The 24,118-nt window shown below is 31.1% G+C and overlaps 2 protein-coding genes across 4 annotated transcripts; one reads left to right on the top strand and one right to left on the bottom strand.

Annotated features, from left to right (window-relative positions):
• Window positions 1-4,823: 4,823 nt before the first annotated feature.
• On the top strand, window positions 4,824-12,444 carry LOC114181061. 3 transcript variants are annotated; one of them, XM_028067385.1, is made up of 10 exons: window positions 4,825-5,099; window positions 5,418-5,530; window positions 5,792-6,564; window positions 6,745-7,910; window positions 8,345-8,636; window positions 8,761-8,979; window positions 9,553-9,726; window positions 10,249-10,449; window positions 10,549-10,662; window positions 11,977-12,444. In XM_028067385.1, exons 3-10 carry the CDS (start codon window positions 5,890-5,892, stop codon window positions 12,310-12,312), a joined length of 3,177 nt encoding a protein of 1,058 aa, XP_027923186.1. In that variant the 5' UTR covers window positions 4,825-5,099; window positions 5,418-5,530; window positions 5,792-5,889; the 3' UTR covers window positions 12,313-12,444. The 3 variants fall into 3 exon arrangements, with proteins under 3 accessions (XP_027923187.1, XP_027923186.1, XP_027923185.1); XM_028067386.1 differs by lacking the exon at window positions 5,418-5,530 and having other exon boundaries at window positions 4,824-5,099; window positions 12,029-12,247; XM_028067384.1 differs by lacking the exon at window positions 5,418-5,530 and having other exon boundaries at window positions 4,826-5,099.
• Window positions 12,445-13,872: 1,428 nt separating this feature from the next.
• Window positions 13,873-14,650, bottom strand: LOC114182441 (putative calcium-binding protein CML19). Its single transcript, XM_028069309.1, has one exon. It carries the CDS (start codon window positions 14,334-14,336, stop codon window positions 13,911-13,913), a length of 426 nt encoding a protein of 141 aa, XP_027925110.1. The 5' UTR covers window positions 14,337-14,650; the 3' UTR covers window positions 13,873-13,910.
• Window positions 14,651-24,118: the final 9,468 nt, after the last annotated feature.

The raw sequence follows: 24,118 nt of genomic DNA, 5'->3' as shown, positions 1-24,118 counted from the left end.
ATTGAAACAATCAGGACGTATGTGGTATAACCGTCTAAGTGAGTACTTATTAAAGGAAGGGTATAAAAATGACCCTATTTGTCCTTGTATTTATATGAAAAGATCCGAGAATGAATTTGCCATAATTGCTGTTTATGTAGATGACATAAACATAGTTGGAACTCCTAATGAGCTCACAAAGGCAATTGATTGTTTAAAGAAAGAATTTGAGATGAAGGATCTTGGAAGGACAAAGTTTTGTTTGGGATTACAAATTGAGTATTTAAACAAAGGTGTTCTTGTACATCAAGAAGCTTATATAACGAAAGTGCTTAAAAAGTTCTATATGGACAAATCACATTCACTATGCACTCCAATGGTGGTGAGGTCATTAGATGTTGATAAAGACCCTTTTAGACCTCAAGAAAAAGATGAAGAACTACTTGGTCCTGAAGTACCATATCTTAGTGCTATAGGAGCACTAATGTATCTTGCTAATTATACTCGACCCGATATAGCATTTGCTGTAAATTTGTTAGCAAGATATAGTTCTTCACCTACAAGAAGACATTGGAATGGAGTAAAACAAATACTCCGTTACCTTAAAGGCACTATGAATATGGGCTTGTTTTACCCAAATGATTCAAAATTAGATCTAATGGGTTATGCAGATGCAGGTTATTTATCAGATCCTCATAATGGTCGATCACAAACAGGATATTTGTTCACATGTGGTGGCACAGCGATTTCATGGCGATCTGTGAAACAAACAATAACAGCAACATCGTCAAATCATGCAGAAATTTTAGCATTACATGAGGCAAGTCGTGAATGTGTTTGGTTAAGGTCTATAATTCAACATGTGCGACAAACTTGTGGTTTATCCTTGGGAAAAATGAAACCAACAACGATATATGAAGACAATAGTGCATGCATTGCTCAATTGAAAGAAGGATATATTAAAGGAGACAGAACAAAACATATTCTTCCAAAATTCTTTTTCACTCATGATCTTCAAAGAAATGGTGATGTAGAGATCCAAAAGATTCGCTCATGTGAAAATCTAGCAGATTTATTTACAAAGTCTTTGCCAAGGAGAACTTTTGAGCAATTGGTTCATAGGATTGGACTCCGCCATCTTAATGATGTAAGTTTACATGAGGGGGAGAAATTAGAAGATGCAAAGAACAATATTATATAGAATGATGTACTCTTTTTCCTTCACTAGGTTTTTATCCCAAAGGGTTTTTCCTAGTAAGGTTTTAACGAGGCACATTCTTTTATCAATGGACACCCAAGGGGGAGTGTTATGAATTAATGGTCGTCCATTGATTTATACAATCACTCATATGATTGATAATCATATTATTCATTACTCTTTATGATGTAATATTTTGTATTTACTATTTGATTTTATATCCTTTCTGGGTTACCATATTGTACCTATAAATAGGACTCGTCCTATCAGTAATGAGACACACATAAAAACAGAAGTTGCTCCCTACTCTCTCATTCTCTATTCTTCCTCTCCTTTGTCTCTCTTATTACCTTTATTTTATAACATGCAAAATATATTAGCAATTGTTGTAAACTAACAGTTATTTTTCTATTACAAGTTAGATTAAATAATTTATTTATTAAATTTGAATGTAAATATATAGAAAAGTATATATAGAGTATATAGATATCGGGATAAAGCTGATATTAATTTGAAAAGATAATATAATTTTTAATACGTTTTCAAAAGTAAATAATAGAGTAAAATTGTTGATAGTATAGGATAGGAAAGTACATAATCCAGAAAGATAGAAGTGAAGCATTATATAAATATTTACTCTACCACTGAATTGTCATTGTTAACGACAATACTATTTTCATATATTGAAAATAATATGTTTCAAAATATTTAATTTCTATCTAAATGGAGATCACCTCTTAAAAATACTATTATTTTTATTTATTTATTTTTTAATTTTTTTTTAAAATATTTTGGACGATGTTGGTTGATTAAATTTGAGTATAAAAATACACTAAATGGAGATAATTTCATACAAATCAATTGGATTTGGTGTTGTTAAATCAATAACCAATTATTAAGATTTGGATTATGTTTCTCTACAACGGAAGTACTTTCTTAAATGAAAGAATTATAAGATAATAGTACATGAACGACTACTTATTTAATGGATTAGACATTTGAATATGTAGTCATGATTTTTGGTAACGTGAAGTGAATAACTTTTCATTAAGTTGCCTTTTCACTTTGATTACGCATGATCATTGTTATCTTTGAAAAAAAATTTGGTTTTTGAATCTTTGAATCAAATCTTTTTTTCAGTATTGGATTCGGCTAGACTTTTGTAGTTCATTTTTTTTGAAGTTTGAAGTTTATTCTAAATTGAATTCGACTATTTTACATCTTAAAATTCCATTTTTATTTGGTGTAGTTTAATAAAAATGTAGAATAGATGATTTCACTTAAGATTAAAATTTTGGCTTGCAAGTATTTCAACAGGTAAGAAAATTGTTCTTTGTAGATTGCGATTCGTGGTGCTTTGTACTTTTGTAGTTAATTTTTTTTTTCAAAAGTAAATAATAGAGTAAAAGTTGTTGATACTACATGGTTGGAAAGTACATAATAGAGAAAGATTGAAAGATTGAAAACCTTCACAGGTACATTTGCAATGGGTTGTGGTCGTACAAAGGTGACTCCTATGAACAATATCTTAAATGGGTGGTCACAAATTCTAAATTGAGATTTGTTCTTCAAGATCTTGAAATTTTGCATTATATAAGTGCTCCCCTCCATGAGCTTGTCCTGCCATATTTCCATATCTTCCTTCTTAGTCATTGCAGGTATGACATCACCCTGAACTAAAAACACATAAAAATCATTATCATGTTATATCCTGGTATAATAAAAAAACTTGACCAAGTAAGTTAGCTTTTGATTCATAGGAATCATCTCCATGTGTCTTTTTGATCCAGAAGAATCCTTGTTTCCCACAATCCAGAGATCGATAATTCTGACAGCTAGTTTCAATGTTTCTTTATTTCCATCAATATCTTTGATCACATCAAGTTTCCTAGCCATATGCAAAAGCAATATATAGACATGAGATACATTATATAACTAATAAAAGAACAAACTTTGAACAAAAAAAAATCATCAAAGGTTGAAGCTTCAAGATAGAACCAAAAAAAAATCAAGAAAGGTTGAAACTTCAAAATAACAATATACAAAGAAAAACAAAGCAACCACAAATATAAGGTTGAAGCTTTCAACAAAATAAAACCAAGAAACATTGTTTGCAATAACATTGAACCAAAAAATTCCAGAAATGTAAGAAAAATACTATGATAAAAGGAAAGAACTAACTCTAAATCAAGAAAATATAAGAAAGCTTGCAAGTTCAAAATAAATATATACAAAGAAGATCAAAGCATCAACAAACGTAAGGTTGAAGCTTTCAACCAAAAAAAATCAAGAAATGTTGAAGCTTTAAAGCATGTTGAAGAAGAAATAAATTTCAACCAAAGAATATCACAACATCTATAAAAGGAACCGTTCAACCAAGAAAGGAATGAACTAACTTCCAAGCAAGAAGGAAGAAGATGGATATGAACGTAGGAGGTGAAAAGCTTTGAAGATTAAAGGAAGAAGATGAATATGGAAGAAGAAGGTGGAAAGAAGGATGAAGTGAATATATAGAGTATAAAAAGGAGTTAACATGTGTCAAGTGGAGAAGTAATGTGCAAAATTATGTAAAATGACCAAAAAAACCACAAAAATGGGCACTTGTCAAGAAAATAAGTTAGAGTATTGAAGGAATTTCATTAGGATTAAGTTTTCTTAGTTATATAGTATATAAAAAAAAGTCTTGTTATTAGAAAACCACTTTTGAACAACATTATTAAATACGTACCTTGAAATTCTTGCTTCTGAAATATATTTCAAATATTTATGTAACCTTTTTAAAATTGACTTATTTTAACAAAATTAAATTAAAATTATAAAAAATATTTAGAAAATTAGAAATAAAGACGTCCTTTTAGTTATATAAATTTTGTAATATGTTGGTTTATTGATACATAATTAATGAATCAATAAAATTAATTATTAAATAAATTATTAAAATAACTATGCCATTTAGAAAAATGCTAATAAAATGATGATGTTTCAAATTTTTTAATTTATCTTTTTGATATTTCAATATATATGGTTAAATATTTAATAAACTTTTAAAAATACAATAACAATAAAATGTGAAAGAAATTAGTTAACAATAACATTTATTCAGTTTCCTAGAGTTTTTGAAAGTTGTGCGCTTCGCTCATTGAACATTAATTTACGTAGAAACCACGCATGGAGTTGCGTGTTGGCGTGGCGTATTCTTCACGCGCCTTCATCTATGTTTTTTTTTTCATTGGTAGAGTAACTGATACCATTATGCATGATGTGTAACATCTATGTCAATCAACCATAACACTTACAATGTATATGATTTTTGTGATATTTACATGCCAACTACTAATAAAGATTATAAGTTCGATGGTGTATAAATTAAAAAAATTAAAATAAGTTCTATATTCTTATTTTATGTATAAGAAAATCATACTTCTTAAATATAAATAAATTTTAACTATTTTTGAGAAACATTAACTCAATCATACATACATACATATATAATCATTCTGGTGCAGTCCACATTAACTCAAACCAACGTTTGATGAGAAAGTCACTTGATTCTGGTAAGGCATCACCATCAGGGAGCATGATTTCACTAGTTTACACCAAACAATCCCTTTGATGAACCTTACCAAATGAATTACCATACAAAACTTTTAACTCTTTTTTAAACCACTTTACCATGGAAATTCTATCCTTTGCTTCGATGCTGCAATATTATATATGTTCCAGTGAGTTAGTGTGCTTCACAAGCAGCAACTAAAGCGAACCAGAAACAAGAGTGTCAGAACAAAATAGAAACAATAGAAAAAAGAAGAAGAAAGAAACTACATTCGTATATCTCATGGTCTCAGAAATATGGTCACCCCATTTCAGTTTTCTTGCAGATTTCTGATTCTTTCACTGTCTCTACCAACCACTGTTTTTCCAGGTAATTAAGGTCTACATTACACCACTGGGTCTTCTTTAATGCATTAGATTCAATGACTTTTATGTTGTGTATTTAACTTGTAACTGGAATCAGTGGTCCACATTATTAATTTTGTTCTTGGCTTTAGCTCTTTCCCATTTGTATCCTTTTGGTTTTTTGGGTGGCTCTCTGTAGCAGTTTATAAATTTGATCCTGAAGTGCACACTTCAGAGGGTGTTCTGTGTTGTTGCATTGAAGTTATGTCTTGTGAATTTATTATGATTTCTCAAGCTGGATTTTCTTGAGAGGGTTTGTGATTATTCTGCACATTCAACGTAGTTGAAGTTAAAGGTTCTTCTGGTGAGGATCCAAGACCTTGTGGTTAGGCATGGCAACAAAGAACAGTACACGTGTCGCAGTTCAAATGGATCTCCCCATTCATATTGCAGCTGGTTATTCTTTAATATCTTTTAAATTTTATCTGCAAAATTTTAATGACTTTTATGTTGTCATGTTCTGTATTTAATACCTGTAACTGGATTCAGGGGTCCACATTATTAGTTTTCTTCTTGGTTTTAGGTCCTTTCCATTTTGTACACCCTACTTTGTAAACATGATCCTTCTGAGTGATCACTTAAGAACTTCTCTGCATGTGTTTATTAACTAAATTCATACTTCACAAGCTGTTCTTGTTGCATTAAAACTATGTGCAGTTTGTGAAATCATTTTGAGTTCTCAAGCTGGATTTGCTTCAGAGTGCTGGTGATTGTTGTACTCATTAAACCAAATCAAATCCATCACCTTAGAAGCTATGGTTCTAGGCACGAGAGGAAAAAACAGAAAAGGTGTTACAGTTCAAATTGATTTCCTCATTCACATTCAGGAGATTAAGCCTTGGCCCCCATCACAATCTCTAAGATCCCTGCGATCCGTGTTGATAGAGTGGAAAAATGGTGAATGTGCATCAGGTTCTACTACTCTTGTTGCACCTTCTCTTGGTTCAGTTATAGGTGAAGGAAGAATCGAATTCAACAAGTCATTTAGGCTACATGTGACTTTGTTAAGAGATATGTCTGTAAGAAGTGGTGATTCTGATGTGTTCCAAAAGAATTGCTTGGAGTTCAACTTGTATGAGCCACGAAGAGATAGGACTATTAAGGGTCAGTTGTTGGGAACTGCAGTCATAGACTTGGCAGAATATGGGACACTCAAAGAGTCTTTGAGCACTAGTGTTCCTATGAACTGCAAGAGGAGTTACAGGAACACAGAACAGCCTCTTATGTTCCTTAAAATTCAGCCTTTTGATAGGAAACTGAAAGTTCTTAATAATGGTGGTGACTCAGTGTCAACACTCATGAATGAAGAATATGCTGAAGAAGCTGAAATTGCCTCTTTTACTGATGATGATGTCTCCTCACATTCATCTGCAGCTGCAGCTTCTCCTTCCCTTGATTCCAGAGGGTTTACCCCACTGAAATTGGGAAAGGTAATTGTTCAAGATTTCTTTTAATAGTGTTAGAAATGTAATATAAAATCATTATTGTAATATAACAATCATATTTTTCATCAGTAGTGTGATAAATTACTGTGGTTTTGTTATTTGTCATGTATGAATACATGAAGAAATTCCTCTTAAAGCAATATAGTAATTTCAACTGAATTGCAGAATGAACCAATGAGCAACACTGGTGTGAATGCCATGGAACATCCCTTGGCCTCTGAAACAAGGCTTGAAAACATGGATATGATGCAGCAAGATACACACAAGAAGCTTGAGAGGAGTTATTACATGTCACCATTGGATGCATCTTCTATTAGGAGTGTAGTAAATGATCATGCTTCTAGCTCTCCCATTCGAAATTCATTGTCAGTTAAAAAGTTTGCTGCTTCACCAAGTGCCAATACTTCATCATCTTCAATTTTTGAGGATTTGGACATAAATTCTAGGAGCAACACAAGAAGCAGTGGCTATGAAAGTTTGGATCAGAGTTTTCAAGAAAAGCTTGCTAACTACAGAAATATAGTTGCAGATGTTCAAAGAAACACAAACGGTAGTACTTTTGGCATTTATTCAAAACAAACATCATCTCAGGATAGAGCTCAATTCAGTGGCAAAAGTCCTGGCTATGAAAACTGTGATGAAACTGAATATGGTGACAAATATATAATGAAGGATAGTGGAGGTGATAAAATTCGCCATGGTTCTGTTGAGGACATAAGTGGAAATGAAAAATATGAATTGGATAGGCAAAACTGCATAGAGGATGAAAATTTTGAAGCACAAGATGCCAAGGATCAAGCCTCAATGGATAGCAATGCATATTCTTTTGGAGGGTCAAATATTGCTATGCAGGAAAATAATCTCAGAAGTGAAAGACTAAAGAACATCAAGTCTGTGAGGATACCAGCAGACTCTACCAAGAATACTGTATCTCCTGGTAGCCATCATCATGCTGAAGTAAATGAAAATGGCATTCTTGGCTATTCACAAAACAGTGGAGGGAACAGAAGCAATGAAAGAAGAGATTCTAAGATTCATACAAAGGAACCAAGAAATGGTACTTTAGATGGAAAAGTTGAGCAGTTGGAGAAGAAGATAAAGATGCTTGAAGGAGAGTTAAGAGAAGCTGCTGCAGTTGAGTCTGCTTTATATTCAGTAGTTTCTGAGCATGGAAACTCCACAAGTAAACTTCACGCCCCAGCACGGCGCCTTTCCAGGCTCTATCTTCATGCTTGTAAAGAAAATGTTCAAGGAAGAAGGGCTGGAGCAGCTAAAAGTTCTGTTTCAGGATTAGTACTTGTTACAAAGGCATGTGGAAATGATGTCCCAAGGTACATCTGAGCCATATTCTTACAGCATTCTGTTCTATGATTTTTCCAAATATCTTATCAGTTAGAACTAACACTGTGTGAGATGTTCATCAGTCCTAAGAATCACAAGCTGCACCTTCATCAAATGTTGTAATATCTTTTGTAAAACAAAATTGATTGTCGTTAATTTGTTAATTCAGCAAACAAGAAGTTGAGTCACAGATAATAGTTTCCTTTTACAAAAATGCCTTCTAAGATGAGAATGGACTAAAACTAAGCTTTATTTTAAAATAATGAAGTAGAAATCCTGCACAAAACTCTTAACTTAGAGGGGTTAGATTATTAATGTTTTGATTTGTTCAAGTGATGTTCTGATGAATTTTGTTGTCTATAATGGAAACTGTAGTTTCCCATGAACTGTGCCAGCTGCTTTACCTCTTCTTGTATAACTACAGGTTGACCTTTTGGCTGTCTAATAGTATAGCCTTGAGAACAATTATAAGCCGAACCGTCAAAGATCCTTCAAATCCTGTAAAATCTGGTAGGAGAAAGAAAACTGAGGAGGAGGGGTATGGTAACTTAACAGCTTCACTAAGGGTGAAGGGATTATACCCCAGAAAAAATGAAAATGCAGCATTAGGATATGGAGGTTTTGGTAACTGGGATGATCCTCAAGTACTTCTATTAGCATTGGAAAAGGTTGAAGCATGGATCTTCTCTCGCATTGTAGAATCTATCTGGTGGCAGGTAATGAACGCCTTGATCTTATCCTCCACTTGAACAATCCTACAAATGATATCTATTTGCTGATGATTAAGTATCACAAAATTCCATTGTAATCTAACATGAATCCTTCTTTGTCTATGCGCAGATTTTGATTCCACATATGCAACACACAAAGTTCAACAGCAAAGACGTGGTTTCAGACTCAAGAAAAAGCTACAGAAGGACTTCTAGCTCATGTGATCAAGAGCAGGGTAACTTGTCTCTATGTATTTGGAAGAATGCTTTTAGGGAAGCCTGTGAAAGGATCTGTCCTATTCGAGCTGGAGGGCATGAGTGTGGCTGTTTGCCTATGCTTTCTCGATTGGTCAGTCTAATTTAATAGTTTCCCAGTCTTTGTTTTGAAACAAAACCAAAGTTTTCATCATATTGCTTTTTGCACTTTGTTTACACCTTTCATGTGGTTTGGCTGTAGTTTGTAAGGTTTTATAGGCTTTGAAAGTTGTGATTGTACAGCAATCTGAAAACAAGTGCAGGATAAACAATAAGTGAAAAACATGTCTAAACCAAAGGTCCAAATTCTACTGAGGATAAAACACTTGTTTTCAATTTTGGATGAAGATTTTTATATATTTTCTTCAGACATTATTATCATCAATTCATGCTTCAAAATTTAACTATGAGAGAACTGTGTAATATTTGTACTAAAAACTATGGCAGTTATATGGTGTTGGAAAGTCTCACATCACCTGCCTCAATTCTTGAGATGCTACATGTATTTCTGTTGAACAATTTCACTTAATGTCAATTGATATCTCTGCATAATGTATTGATTCATATTACTATCTTAAGTTAATTACTTTGGTGGATGAAAAAAGTGCTTCTTCAGTTCTTAGAGAAGAACATGACATCAGAATGCTTTTCTGCTACTTAACTCTAGATAATGGAGCAATGTGTTGCGAGATTGGATGTGGCTATGTTCAATGCCATTCTTCGCGAATCTTCTGATGAAATACCAACTGATCCTGTATCTGATGCTGTCAGTGATCCCAAGGTTCTTCCCATTCCACCTGGGAAAATAAGCTTTGGAGCCGGTGCACAGCTAAAAACTGTGGTAACTTCTTAGTGTGTGTCTATCTATATCTTTGCATGCATGTGTTTCTTTCTATAAATGTATAAACTAATTTTAGTCTACAAAAAGATTCATTTAATTTGTTCTTCTCATTTTTTTCTTCCATATGTTCATGCAAGAGTTTGTCTAAATACACCCTTAATTCGTCCAACCAAGTTGCTTTTTTCTCTTATAAATGCTTTTGACACAAATGCAGCTTTTAAATTAGTCCATGAGCTTGACCTTTTGGTCCGGAATTACCTGAATAGTTGTTGAATTAGAGGGTGACTCTTTTGAAAATCTAAGAGTCTAAGTCCCGCCCTTAAATCCAACACTTATGGATTTGGGTTAGACTGGTAGATCCTTTTTGGATGAACTCAGATCTCATTAGTATTATATCTTTTTGATAAATCCTTTGGAAAGAACCATCATACTCTACATACCGAATACAATTTCACTGTACATTATTTTCTTGTCTTCATTGTTATAATCTTTACATTTATGTCACCAATTTATCACTATCAGATTGGGACCTGGTCAAGATGGTTGACTGACCTATTTGGCATGGATGATGATGATGATGACTCAATTGGAGATAAAGCTGAAACTGATAACAGTGAAGAAAAACAAAATGCATCCTTAAAGTCCTTCAGTCTTCTGAATGCTCTAAGTGACCTTCTGATGCTTCCTAAGGATATGCTGTTAAGTGCATCCATCAGGAATGAGGTTGTTTTGGCAATGAAATTGAACTTTTCTTCATGTAGTTAGTTGCTACCATGCTGTTATGTTTCAGTATTCATGCTGAAAGGATTCTTGTTTGTTAAGGTATGCCCTATGCTCAATGCAACACTTATGAAGAAGATTCTGCACAATTTTGTCCCAGATGAGCTTTGTCCTGATCCTGTTCCCTCTGATGTCTTTGAGGCTCTTGACTCAGAGGTTAGATATTCAAATTTTCACTTCAATTATTTTTTCCTTGTTATAGAAGATCTTCTTTTGAATATGATATAAAGATACAAGGATTGAACATGATATAAAAGACAATGATTTTGTTGAAAAATGGGTACTGTTATACATTGAGTAAAATATAATTATATTAGTATATTACTAATACTGTGTTAATTTACTCTTTTGGATTGACTTATTTTTTTTTGCTTATATTATTTATTTTTCTACTTTTAAAGAATATAGTTTATGTATTGATTTTACCTTGCCATATAATAACAAATTGACGACATATATGATAAGATTACCTTAAAGACTAAACTATCTTGTCGATTTGATTGATTACAAAAAAAATGGTTAATTTATATTTGTTTTAAATCTATAATAGTAGCTAATATTTTCTTTTTCTTTTAAATGTTTGTCAATATAATTAATGTTACTTTAGTTTAAAATAATTAACCTATAATACATCAAAGGTTTGTTGTTATAAAATGTAGACTTAATTAGTTTTAAGTCTCTCGTAAATTTACCAATTTTTAATTCAGTCTATATTAAGTTTTTTGAGTGATACAAAACATTTTTATACTTTTAATTTATCTTTGTGTTTTAATGATTCTTGTTAATCTAGAAATATGATTGTTAATTGGTCTTATCATCATTTTGTTTACTTATTTCCGCGTGTTATACAGGTTAGATTTTGTGATTAATATAAAAATAATATTATAGTTAATATAAAATAATAAATAAATTTTATTGTTCTCATTAAAAATATATTAGATAGTGGGATCATCGTGCTTCTTGATGATTTCCTTATCATCACTTATGAGTTTGTTTTTGTTGTTCAACGTGTTCTCAGTAATGAAAACAATAAAAATTGTCAATTATTTTATATTAACTACAATATTATTTTATATTAATTTTTTTAAAGGATAGAAAAAATAATAATAATAAGATAATATAACACTCACATCATCCGATAAAAAAATATGATAGAAACTCATTAAAAGGTATAATTTTGTCCAATAAAAAGACAAAAAAATTAATAAAATTCAATTGAAAAATACCCGATAACAAATTTGAAACTTAATTAAACCTAAAAGATAACAATCATTACTTTTAATTTTTGTCCTATAAATGAAAACGGAATATAATTAGACTAAAAGTCGTAATTTTTAATTGATTATGTAAGTACAGTTCAAGTTAAATCATTCTTATATTGATTTTTCATTGCTTATTTTGAAGTGTTGATGTTTAGCTGTTTGATGTGCAATGTGAATTTTTCTAAGTTTTGTTTGGAACTTGGCACAGAATGACATGGAAGATGGAAAAGAGGTTGTGAACAACTTTCCATGCATTGCAGGTCCCATTGTGTATTCACCTCCAACACCATCTTCCATTGCAAGCTTTGTTGGAGAGGTGGGAAGCAAATATCATCTAAGAAGAAACAGATCATCAATTGTTAGGAAGTCACATACCAGTGATGATGAGTTGGATGAATTGAAGTCCCCATTGTCTTCAATATTCTTGAGTGCTTCCTCATCCCCAAAACTTTCAACAAAATCAAGCTTCAAGATGAAACAAGTTAGCAACCAATCTCCTCTCAGATATGAACTCCTTAAGGATGTGTGGATCAAGAGTGAGTGAGTGTTCTTCTTGAAGAAAGATTCCACTCTTTCAAAGTGAGCTTCTATGTATGATGTGTATCAGCCTTGGAGTTCATTAGTTGCTTTTGTAATTAGAATTACAATTTTATCTTAATAACAAGATTGCTTTAAATATTTGTAAGGATTAGAGATTTGAAAATAGATCCAACCATGAATCAACTTAGCTTATCATGGGTTGTAGTCCGATTAGATTGGAAAAAATATATTTTTTAATTGTGGATTAAATTATATTCAACTTACTTCACTTATAAGTTAAACGAGTTTGAACAAGATTAAAGGTGAATTGATTGTAATGAAATATTGATGGCTCGAGGCAATGGAGTGGTGATCCGCGTCGTCGCCGACGTCCTTGGCCCGCCGGAATGGGTGCGGCGTTGATGAGGGTCATTGCCGGTGTTGGTTTCGTGCGGGAGAGAGAAATAAGAAACCCTCGTGGTTTCTCTTTGAGAAGAAAGGGGTTAGGGCTCACACACCCTTTTCATGTTATTGGATCTGCCCCCTTTGTTCTCCCTTTGCACCTCCCACCTTAGTAAGTTCAAAAAATAAAACTGAGGAGCATCAATCCGAGAAGTTCAAAAATTATGGTAAGATAAGATTTAGGTCACATAATAATCTAACATTATCTATTCAGGAACATTTTTTTTTATCTATTATTGTTATAAGAATTGTTGGATGTGATTAATATTCTTTTTCGGTTTAATTTTTTTATTATTATTAGTGTTATTTGTTTTAAAATTTTCTAACAACACACACTAAGTTGTGCAACATCATGTTTTTACTCTAATATTTGGTGTATGTACTTTTAATATTTGACTTTTGATTGATTGAGGTAGAAAGGAATTTTTTTTTTTTTTCTAAAGGATGTCAAATGTTAAAGTATATTTTTATTTTGTTGAAGCCAAAAGTATCAGCTTTCTTGAATGTGGGTGTTATATACTTTCATTCTGCAACCAATATAAAAAAAACAAATAACATAAAATTTCCTACAAATATCTGAACACCTGTTCGTTTAAGAAATGCTCGCTCTTTTAAATGAGTGACAGAGAAGATACCATTTTTTGAGCCAAATTGTTGGTGAAGCCTACCATTTCAATTTCAATGATCGTGCATAGAAATATAGACCAAGTTTTAACGCGTCCTAAAGAATAAATAACAAAAAATAAAATTTAGATTCTTTTTTACTGGATTCTTTTCACCAATTTTTATATTTTAAATTATATTAAAAAAATATTTAAAACACAGTATACTTTTAGTATTTAGCAAAAATAACACTAAAATATCTAAAAACAATAAAATAATCAAACATTTCCAATTTTTCTCGACATAAATATTTTTTTAACAATTAAATTTTAATATTCACAATAAGATTTCACAACTTGAAGTGACACTTTTAAATGATTTTCTATTTTATTTTTTTAATATTTCAAAATCAATTAAAAAATATAATTTTAAATTGTAAAAAGAAATTATTAAAATATGATTGTTGATTGAAAATCTGCCAACAAAAGGGTACCCCTACACATGTAAGTACTCACATATATGATGGCAGATGTTGTTTCTCATACATGAGAAAGCATTTTACAACATCATAACCCTAAATTCATCAAAACTAAGAACCCCATCCCCGTTAAGGTCAAATCTAGCTATCATAGTTTCACACTCATCTATGCTCTTGCACTCTCCTAATCTACCAAGCATTCTCATCAAACTCTTCGGTGTGATGCAATCACACCCCTCCATTTCATACATCTTAAAAGCTTCTCTCAGGTCTTTCACTTTCTCTTCTTCTTCTCCTTCCTCCACAAACCTCACAAAATCATCCAACCCCACCAACCCGTCCTTGTCCGAGTCCAGAACCTCCACCAAGGCCTCCGCCTCCGCCCACGACAGCTTCCCGCCGATCGCCTCCACGCACTGCCGCAACTCCGACGGTGATATTTTGCCGTCTCCGTTCTCGTCAAAGTGGTTGAAAACACGCACATACTGAGTCACCTTGTCCCTCATGTTACCAAAAAAGCAAGCCTTCAAATTATGATTCTCACCGCACTTTCCTTTGCAAGTAAATGCAGATACACTCGCTGTCAATTACTCTAAAAACGGTGAAGATCTATAAAATCGCGATAGAATTCTGAGCTTCACCACCGACAATACTTCAAATGTTTCAAAGGATAAAAGCTTAACAGAATTCAGAGCTTCAAAGACTTAAAATCGATGGAAACAAAAACCTTGATGAAATGATTATATAACAAGAAATGATAGCAGAGACTTGGGAAAAAACCTTGTGTATAGATGAAGAAGAAATTGAAAAATGGTATTGATGAGGGAATGGGGGATTGGGAAATTTATATATATGATTTAGAAGGGAAGATAATTTTGAGACGAGAGTTGACCTAATAACTTGTATGACCCGTTAAGAGCGCAACACCGTCGTGTATGGACCTGTTATGCATGGAAACTGTCAAAAATTCCACACCAGTTGACATTCAAACAGGGACAATATTTTTATATTTTAAAATTTTATACACCCATTTAATATTTTTTTTTATTACCTTTAATATTTTTTTTTACGAATAGAAATATTTACTTTTTTATAGTTATTTTATCGCGATTATAGTGCGAAATAACATTTTTCTTTACAGTAAAGACAAGAAATGGGAAAGAACGCACTGGAATCTTCCTGAAAAAGGCCCACTCGGGTAGAAATTTCTAGAACTGAAAAGCAGACCACAGAACACAGTTGACCGCATTTGGACCAGAAAATAGAGTTCACATGCAAATTATTGTTTTTTTTATAGTTATTCCGCCCACTTTTATTTTTAATGTGAATGAGAAAAAGTATAAAAACATGTGCTAAATTGATATATGTAAGTGGTAGGAAATTTAATTAATTCACTTCAATTAATCTAACTGCAACATGATTTTCATGAGGGTTGTGTAAGAAAGGATTATAGGTGTGATGTATTATATAAATGATTTGATGAGAAAAATAATATTTTTTGAAAAATAGCATTCAGATTCATGTGTTAAGTTTTGAAAAATGAGTATTCGGAGTTTCTTTATTTTCTAGAAACTTCTAGAGTATAAAAGCTTTTCCAATCGCGAAGTTGCTGCTACCAAAACCAGAAGAGGGGCTCCATCCATGTATACAGAACGTTCAATTATGTTTAAACTTAATTGTCAGTGAAACCTAATAAATTTGTTTAAAAATAATGATATTTTAACTACTAAATTTTAACAATTTTATCTTATAATATGAGGTGTTATTTTTTAAATAATTTTAAAATATTGAGAATAAAAAGATAAAAAACTAATAAATTACTAAAAAGATATCACCTAATGTTATAAGAAAAAGTTATCAAAATTTAGTAGTCAAAAAATATTTTTCTTATGATAAATAATATTTGATAATAAGTCTAAGTAAATTTTTTTATGTTGTTCTTGTTGTTGTCGGTGGAACCTAATAAATTTGTTTAAACTGATAAATAATATTTTATAATAATTCTATATAATAGTTGATAGTGTTTTTTTTAAAGACATGGGATATCGCATTTCAGTAATCTCCTTAAATTCTACAAGTTACATAAAAAATAAATCACTACTAAAATCTTCCATATTTTATGAAGATTTTTTATAAAACTTTGTAAAAAAGGTATTTCTTGCTATTTTTTTCTATAAATTTTTATCATTAGCTAATGTTTTCGTGAATAATTAGTTAACGTAAAATTTAAAAATTTGAAAATGTTTTTATGAAAAATATTTGCAATAGTACGTAATTTTTCCTGCAAATTTAAATTTCGTGAATAAATTTCGTATATATTTTCAATTCACAAATGTTGCTTGCAAAAAAAAATTATATGTAATTTTCTTGCGAAATTGAATTTGTAAATTTTTTTTTCTACTAATATTTTTGCAAAAAATTCCGCAAGGATTTTTTTATAATAAATTTTTAAAAATATGTAATTACAATTTGTGGTCTTGTGTTGTAGTCTTAGTTTTATATTTTTTTAAATGTAATTTTATCCAATTTTAAATTTTAAATATGCTTATATATTTTATATTTTATATTTTAATTAAATAAACTATTTTAATTATACCTTAAATGAATATGGCATAGTTAAGGTTGAATTGAAATAATGGAAAATAAATAAAATGGAGAAATTTTAAACTATAAAAACAATCATTACAAAAAAAACATGAATGAAATAAATAAAAAAATTGATTTAGCTTATTACTTTTGTAGTGTTGTAAGTATGATTGGATTATCATTAAAAAAGTTAAGTTTTGTTCACTAGAAAAATGAAATTTAGTCACCGATATTAGTCACCGAAATAATTTAGTCGCAAATTGTGAGTGAAATAGCCACCGATTTAGCGACTGAATAAATGTACAATAACTTTTATTCATATAACGACCGAAACAGCGACCGACTATTTTTAGTCTCTAAATATTATGTTTTAACCACCGATTTAGCGACCAAAATAAATCTTATTTTGTAAAATATATTTAATATGGTAATTAACCACCGAATATTTTTGGTCGCTAATTATTATTTGATATGTAATATTTTAGCCACAGATTTAGCGATCGAAATAAATTTTATTTTATAAAATATATTTAATATGATATTTAGCTACCGAATAATTTTTGTTGCTAAACATTATTTAATATGTAATATTTTAGCTACCGATTTAGCGACCAAATTAATTTTTATTTTATAAAATATATTTAATATGATATTTAGCCACCAAAATAATTTTGGTTGCTAAACATTATTTAATATGTAATGTTTTAGCCACTAATTTAGCGACCAAAATAATTTTTTTTTATTAAATATATTTAATATGATATTTAGCCACTGAATATTTTTTGTCGCTAAATATTCTTTATTATGTAATGTTTTAGCCACCCATTTAGCGACCAAAATAAATTTTATTTTATAAATATGTTAAATATATTAGTTAGTCACCGAATATTTTTCACTCACTAAAACATTATCCAGTATCTAATACTTTAGCCACCAATTTAGCCACCAAATAAAGTATTATATTATAAAATATTTTTAATATATTAAGTAGTCACTTAATATTTTCAATAGCTAAAATATTATTTATTTAATATAAATTATAATTAATTAAATTATGTATTTCTATATTTTGTCGAAACTTAAAGAAAAATAATATCCTACTTTAAAAAATACTCCACTACCATTAAAACCACTACCACCACGATCACCACCACTATCACTACCACTACCTTCACCATCACCACCAGATTTCTTTTCTCGTTGTCGTTTTGCCCTAATCGTTAATGTTTTGTCTCCTAACAGTTGTGAAGGTAACTAGGCTACGGTCACCCACAGTAGCGACGGTCACCCACGGCAGTCGTAACGTCGTGCTCCCTTCACTTCATAATTCTTTTTCTGTTTCTTCATTTTTCTTTGCTGCTTAATTGTGTTGATAGCTAAATATTGAACTCATATGCAATGTAATTTGATTGTTATAGTTTAGGAACACCATATTTTGTTTGCTCTCTTGCCTTAGGTAAATATGAATTTTATTTAAGTTTTGAATTAATTCTCACTAGTTTTGAATTTTGTAAATATTTTGGTTTAAATGGGCTAGACAAGTGACAGTTGGTTGATTCTTAGTATCTTGATGCTTAGTAAACAATTCACATTCACTGATTATTAAATAATTAATAATTAATCCATGATTATTATTTTCATTCTACATTCTTCAAAGTTTATATCATAATTTCTAAATTCCTTTTGCTTGATTATACTGAATGGAAAAAATTAAATGAAAATGTTAGTTTCAAATCCATGTTATAAAGATATACCTAGAATGAAGGTTGGTTTGTATCATATTCTAAAGTTTAATTGGTATATAATATTAATTAATATATGTTGGATTCTATAACTTGTTCCTTGTCACATTACAATTTAATCCATTATAAGAATTACATTGATTAGCTACCATAAACGAGAGTCCGCTAAAAATGGGACGCTATTAAGTGTCCCTTAAACCAACTCTATATGATATATAGTAATTAAAAAAATTAAAGTCACCAAAGTGGATGCTAAGCAGATTCTAAGAATTTAAAAACTAAAAAAATACAATAATAATGAGATAACGTGTACTGGAAAAACACATAAAAATATTAATATAATATTATGAATTAAATAATGTTAATGAGTAGATATATAATCGAAGCAGTTAATGGTAATCATTAATTAAATTCAAAGTAATTATGTGTGCGTTTAAATGATACAAACAATTTTTTTTTATTAAAAATAAAAAAATTGTGTCTAAAATTTATTTCGCCTGTGCCAAAATTTAGTTTTCCCTCCTTTTCAAATACTTTTCATGTTTTAAACTTTTTTTCCCTTTCACAGACTCTTCAATGCCCAGTTGCTCTTCGATCCTTAGTTTTTGTCTTTAATTTTTTTCCCTTTCACATACTCTTCAATTCCCTTTCACGAATGCCACACTCATGTTCCTTCAGAAAGAAAAAAAAATGACAGTTTAGAGCCACAAATTTCGGTCTCTCCATTTTCTTCAAGCCAGGTTAGTTTGGTTTGTGTTGGTGGTAGTGTGTGGTATGGGTTCTGGATTATTTTGAGAACAAGAAATATGCTCTGCTACTTTCCCACCGCACCATTCTTGCATACAACCATTGCTTCAAGTCTTTGCTATGCTCTGTAACACCACACACTGTCACTTTTCTTATTGTTGCTTATCTTTTTCACTTAAAGCCCATTTTTTTGTTTTCTGTTAGGTGATGTTAGAAGCATAGACGGACTGAAATTTTCGTATCTGAAATTTTGAGAATAGCACATTTTATGACTTTTGGAAATCTTTTTATAAGTTTGAATATTTTTTGTTTTACAAGTATGCTTGGTATTTTTAATTCTAAATATTGTTATTCATATGCTCATGCGTACTTGAGATTTTTGTTCTGCTCTATCTATGATAAACCGTGTTTGAATTTGAGATAGTATAGTTGAGCTCCTCATTCTTAGTTTTCTTAGTAACCTATTCATGTAACTCGACGTTAATTTGGATTAAACGTAACAAAACGATAATTAGTAATTTAACAGTTTTTAATTTTACTGGATATTTTAGTTTTTAAGTACTCTAAATATTTCGGTTTTTGCCTTATATATCTTATATAAAATGATTTTTCATAGGTCGTTATGTAATGTGTTAAGTTTTGAGTCACGACTCCTTAGTAGTTTTTCTTATTTTATTTACAACTAATTAGAAATTTTAATTAAAATATAATAACGCAGGTGCAAGGATTTTGCTATTTTTATAGCCTGGTGTTTGGGTGAAATAAGAACTAATTGTCATTACATTTTCCCCATGATGTTGTAGCTACTGCCCAAGGGGTGAAATCTGGCTACATGTCGAAAATGTAGCGACAAATGTATTATCATATTATCTAAAATCTCTTTTCACATTTTTTACGAATATAAAAATTCTTGAAAAAGTTATATTCAATTGTCACCTACCCTTATAGGAGAAATTCGTAGCCCATGAAAATGTTGTAGACTTTGTAGTAAATTGCTTACTAATATTTTGATATTTTATGGTTAATATTGAAATTAGTAATTGATATTTTGAAGACTTTTTTTATCATGTTTTGTTATGATGCCTAGTCGATGAAGGCATCACATTAAGCATCTTGGTATCCTAAGATGATGTCTGATCTGATCACGCTAGTTTGCGAGTTGGCTTTATTTGTTGGTCTTCTGGTGACTTGAAGAATGACAGTCTGATCTAATTAACAATAGCTTTATTGTCCAAATTTTCAAATTTTGTTTTATTCTTTCTAAAGTTATTATTTTTGTAAATTCTAAGGTTTTAAGGACATTATTTTTGTAAAGATAGTAAGTCATATCTTTACAATATAATTGATTTTTGTAAAGAGAACTTAATATAATAAATTCTCTATCAAAATTTAATTGATATATAATATTATTTAATATATATTGGACTCTCCTATCACTTTACAGTTTATTTGGAGAAGGTTGTTTGTGTGAGGTTTCACTAAGTTGCCTAGTCAAGACTTGGGGAAAAATAGAAGTAGAGACAACATTCAAGAGTTATGAACTTTAAGCAAAGGTGAGTTATTGAGTTAGCATTTTATCTTATTCTTGTTCAATTTAAATTTTAATTAAATGTTGTGATTTGAATATTGGTTTCACTCTTTTTTGTGTTAATTATATTTTATTACCTAATATTTGATTAGGTAATAAAATATTACATGTTATTTCATTTGTTTTTGTGTTAATTATATTTTATTACCTAATATTTTATTAGTTTATAAAATATTACATGTTATTTCATTTGTGATATTGTTAGGCACTTATTTACGTAAAATTTTAAAATAAATTATTGACTTTTAGGTTGTGGTAATTTTGCATTAATGGAAATCCCTGAAGGTAGAAAATGGATGTATAAAAAGATTGGATGCTAATAAACATTTGACAAATGAATTTAGAGAAGGAGTGTATGAGTTCCTACAATATGTTATTGGTCAAGAAAAGTTTGTAGAACAAGGTGAAATGTTAAGGTGTCCTTGTGTTAAATGTAGATGTAAAGTTTTCAAGTATGTGGATCAAGTTGGGTTGGATCTTTATGAAGAGGGATTCATGCCTAATTATTATTGGTGGACAGTTCATGGTGAAGAATTGCCACAATTCGCCCAAGTGGATGTTTAGAGTACCAATTATCGAACTTGTGAGCAACGAGATGAATTAGATCCTTTCCATCAAATGATCATGGATCATGTTGGACCCTCAAATGCCTATTGTATGCAAGAAGATGGTGTAATTGGATCAGAGTACATGAACGAAGACCTTGATCCTGAAACTCAAAAGTTCTTTGACATGCTTGTTGCTGCATAAGCATCCTTGTTGGAAGGATGTGAGAATCACTCAGAATTGTCGGCTTCATTGGAAGCTCTAAGCTTGAAATCCGATTACAATATGTCTGAAGGATGTTTCAATAGAATGGTCTAACTTATGAGGGAGACTATGCTAAAAGATCATCGAATGATTAATAATTTTTTTGAAGTTAAGAAGTCAGTTAAAAAATTGGGTTTGGGTTGTACGAAAATTGATTGTTGCCCAAAAGGATGCATGTTGTATTATAAGGAAAATTCTCATAAAAGTATAACTAATTTCTCTATTTGTGGAATGGATCGATATAAGACAATAACTAGGAGAGGAATTGAAAAGAAGATTGTTGTTAAAAAAATGTGGTACTTTCCTATTATCCCAAGACTAAAAAGGTTGTACTCTTCAATGGCCACTGCACCTCACATGAGATGGCATAGTGAGAATCAAAAGGACCTGTCTATTTTGTGTCATCCATCTGATGGGGAAGCTTGGAAACATTTTGATAGAATACGCCCAAAGTTTAGTCAAGACCCAAGAAATGTCAAATTAGGTTTATGTGCAAATGGGTTTAATCCTTTTGGTCAATATGGAAAAAGTTATTCTTGTTGGCCGGTTATACTAACTCCATACAATCTTCCACCTTCAATGTGCATGAAAAAAGAATTTATGCTTTTGACCGTCTTAATTCCAGGCCCTTCAAATCCAAAGCATAAGATTGATGTGTTTTTGCAACCACTTATAGATGAGTTATGCATCCTCTGGACTGAAGGGGTAATGACTTATGATGTGTCATTGAGGCAAAATTTCACAATGAAAGCTGCTTTGATATGGACAATCAATGATTTTCCAGCTTATGGTATGTTATCGGGTTGGATGACTTCGGGTAGACTCTCTTGCCCTATATGTATGGAAAGAACAAAGGCATTCTTTCTTAATCATAGCCACAAGATCTCCTATTTTGATTGTCATCGTCAATTCCTTTCACTTGACCATCCATTTAGAAAGGATAAAAAGATATTCAAGAAGAAGTTTGTTGAGAATTCCCCCCTCCTTTGCATTTGTCCAGCCTTGATATTTGGAATACGATTGCACAATTACCACTATGCACTGAATTACAAGAAGGGAATATTCATGAATATGGTATAAAACATAATTGGAAGAAACAAAGTATATTTTGGAGGTTGCCATATTGGAAAACTCAACTTTTACGTCATAATATTGATGTTATGCACACATAAAGAAATGTGTTCATGAATGTGTTTGACACTGTGATGGATATCAAAGGAAAAACTAAGGATACAAACAAGGCTCGATTGGATGTAGCAGAAATATGCAATCGAAAAGAACTAGAATTGAAAGACATTGGTCGTGAAAAACTTATCAAACCAAAGGCAGCATATGCATTCACCAAATCTCAAAGAGTATCTATTTGTAAATTGGTTAAAGAACTTATTCTTCCAGATGGATATGCTTCCAATTTAGGTAGATGTGTTGACCTTAATCAAGGAAAGTTACATGGGATGAAAAGTCACGACTGTCATGTTTTCATGCAACGATTGCTTCCAATTACATTTGACTCATTACCAAAACCAATTTGGAAAGTTGTTGTTGAGCTAAGTCTTTTCTTTAGAGAATTAACTTTCGCAACACTAAATGTTGAACACTTGAGAATTCTGGAAGAAAATATACTTGTGTTATTGTGTAAAATGGAACAAATATTTCCACCAAGCTTCTATGATTTCGTGGAACATCTTCCAATTCATCTTCCTTATGAGGCAAAAGTTGGTGGTCTAGTCCAATATCGTTGGATGTATCGATTTGAGAGGTATAAAATTACTAATCACTTTTTACAACATTTGTTGTTTATTCCTTCATATTTTAAGCAATCCAGTTTATATTCTTTATTAGGTTTTAACACTCTCTAAAAAAGAAAGTAAAAAACAAAGCTAGGGTGGAGGGCTCTATTTGTGAAGCTTACTTGGTGCATATAATAGGCATTTTTTAAGCAATCTAGTTTATATTCTTTATTAGGTTCTTACACTCTCCCATTTCTTCTACTCATCCAACAACTATGGAATCTACGCGTCCTACCTATGAAGGACCCCCACTTCCTATAGTGCAGGAGCATCATGCTGATCATTTTGTAGGAGAATCATCTCCAGTCACCTTTTCTACATAGCCTACTATGAATCAACATTCACCAATACAAGGGTCAGTTACAGCTGAGTATGAATCTGACAATGTTGTTGATCAAAGGTCGTGGCTTCATGCTGAAAAAGGAGAGTAAGTAAAATTTAATTTATTTGTTATTCTTCGATTTCATTATTTGCATCTACCATTTTGACAATATGTTTGAACATAGATTTACACCAGCAAATGGTCCTTCTACTATAATCTCACACATCATCAAGCAACAATTTGATGAACCTAGTCCCAATTGGAAGAAAATTCGAATTGAACTTCGAGACAGATGGTTTGGAGAGTTTAAGGTAATTCCAATTATGTTTATGTTTAAAATGTAATTTTATTATTCTACTATGTTTGTTTTCTAACTTATTTTTATGCAGAAAGAGTATAGGTGGGATCCTGAACAAGAATAAGCCATAAGATCAATTTTTGATACAAAAGGCTCACGTATTCTGAAAAATGCAAAGAACAAAGTTAGGACTGGTCAAGATAAAGGGACCTGGATTCCAACAGCTGTTCGAGCAACCTTAGACCTACATTGGAGTTCTACAAAATTCCAAAACAAAAAGTGTCGTTGCCAAGGCAAATCGAGTTGTTGAGAAGGGAGCCTCTGCATATTGTGGTGGTTCCATATCTACAGCAGCTCACTTTGAGAAAATGGTAATCTTATTATCTATTTATATTTTATATTTAA

The sequence above is a fragment of the Vigna unguiculata genome, chromosome 4 (genome assembly GCF_004118075.2).
Source record: "Vigna unguiculata cultivar IT97K-499-35 chromosome 4, ASM411807v1, whole genome shotgun sequence".
NCBI lineage: Eukaryota > Viridiplantae > Streptophyta > Magnoliopsida > Fabales > Fabaceae > Vigna > Vigna unguiculata.
Note: the sequence above shows the minus strand (reverse complement) of the source record. Positions and strands in the feature narration are given on the sequence as shown.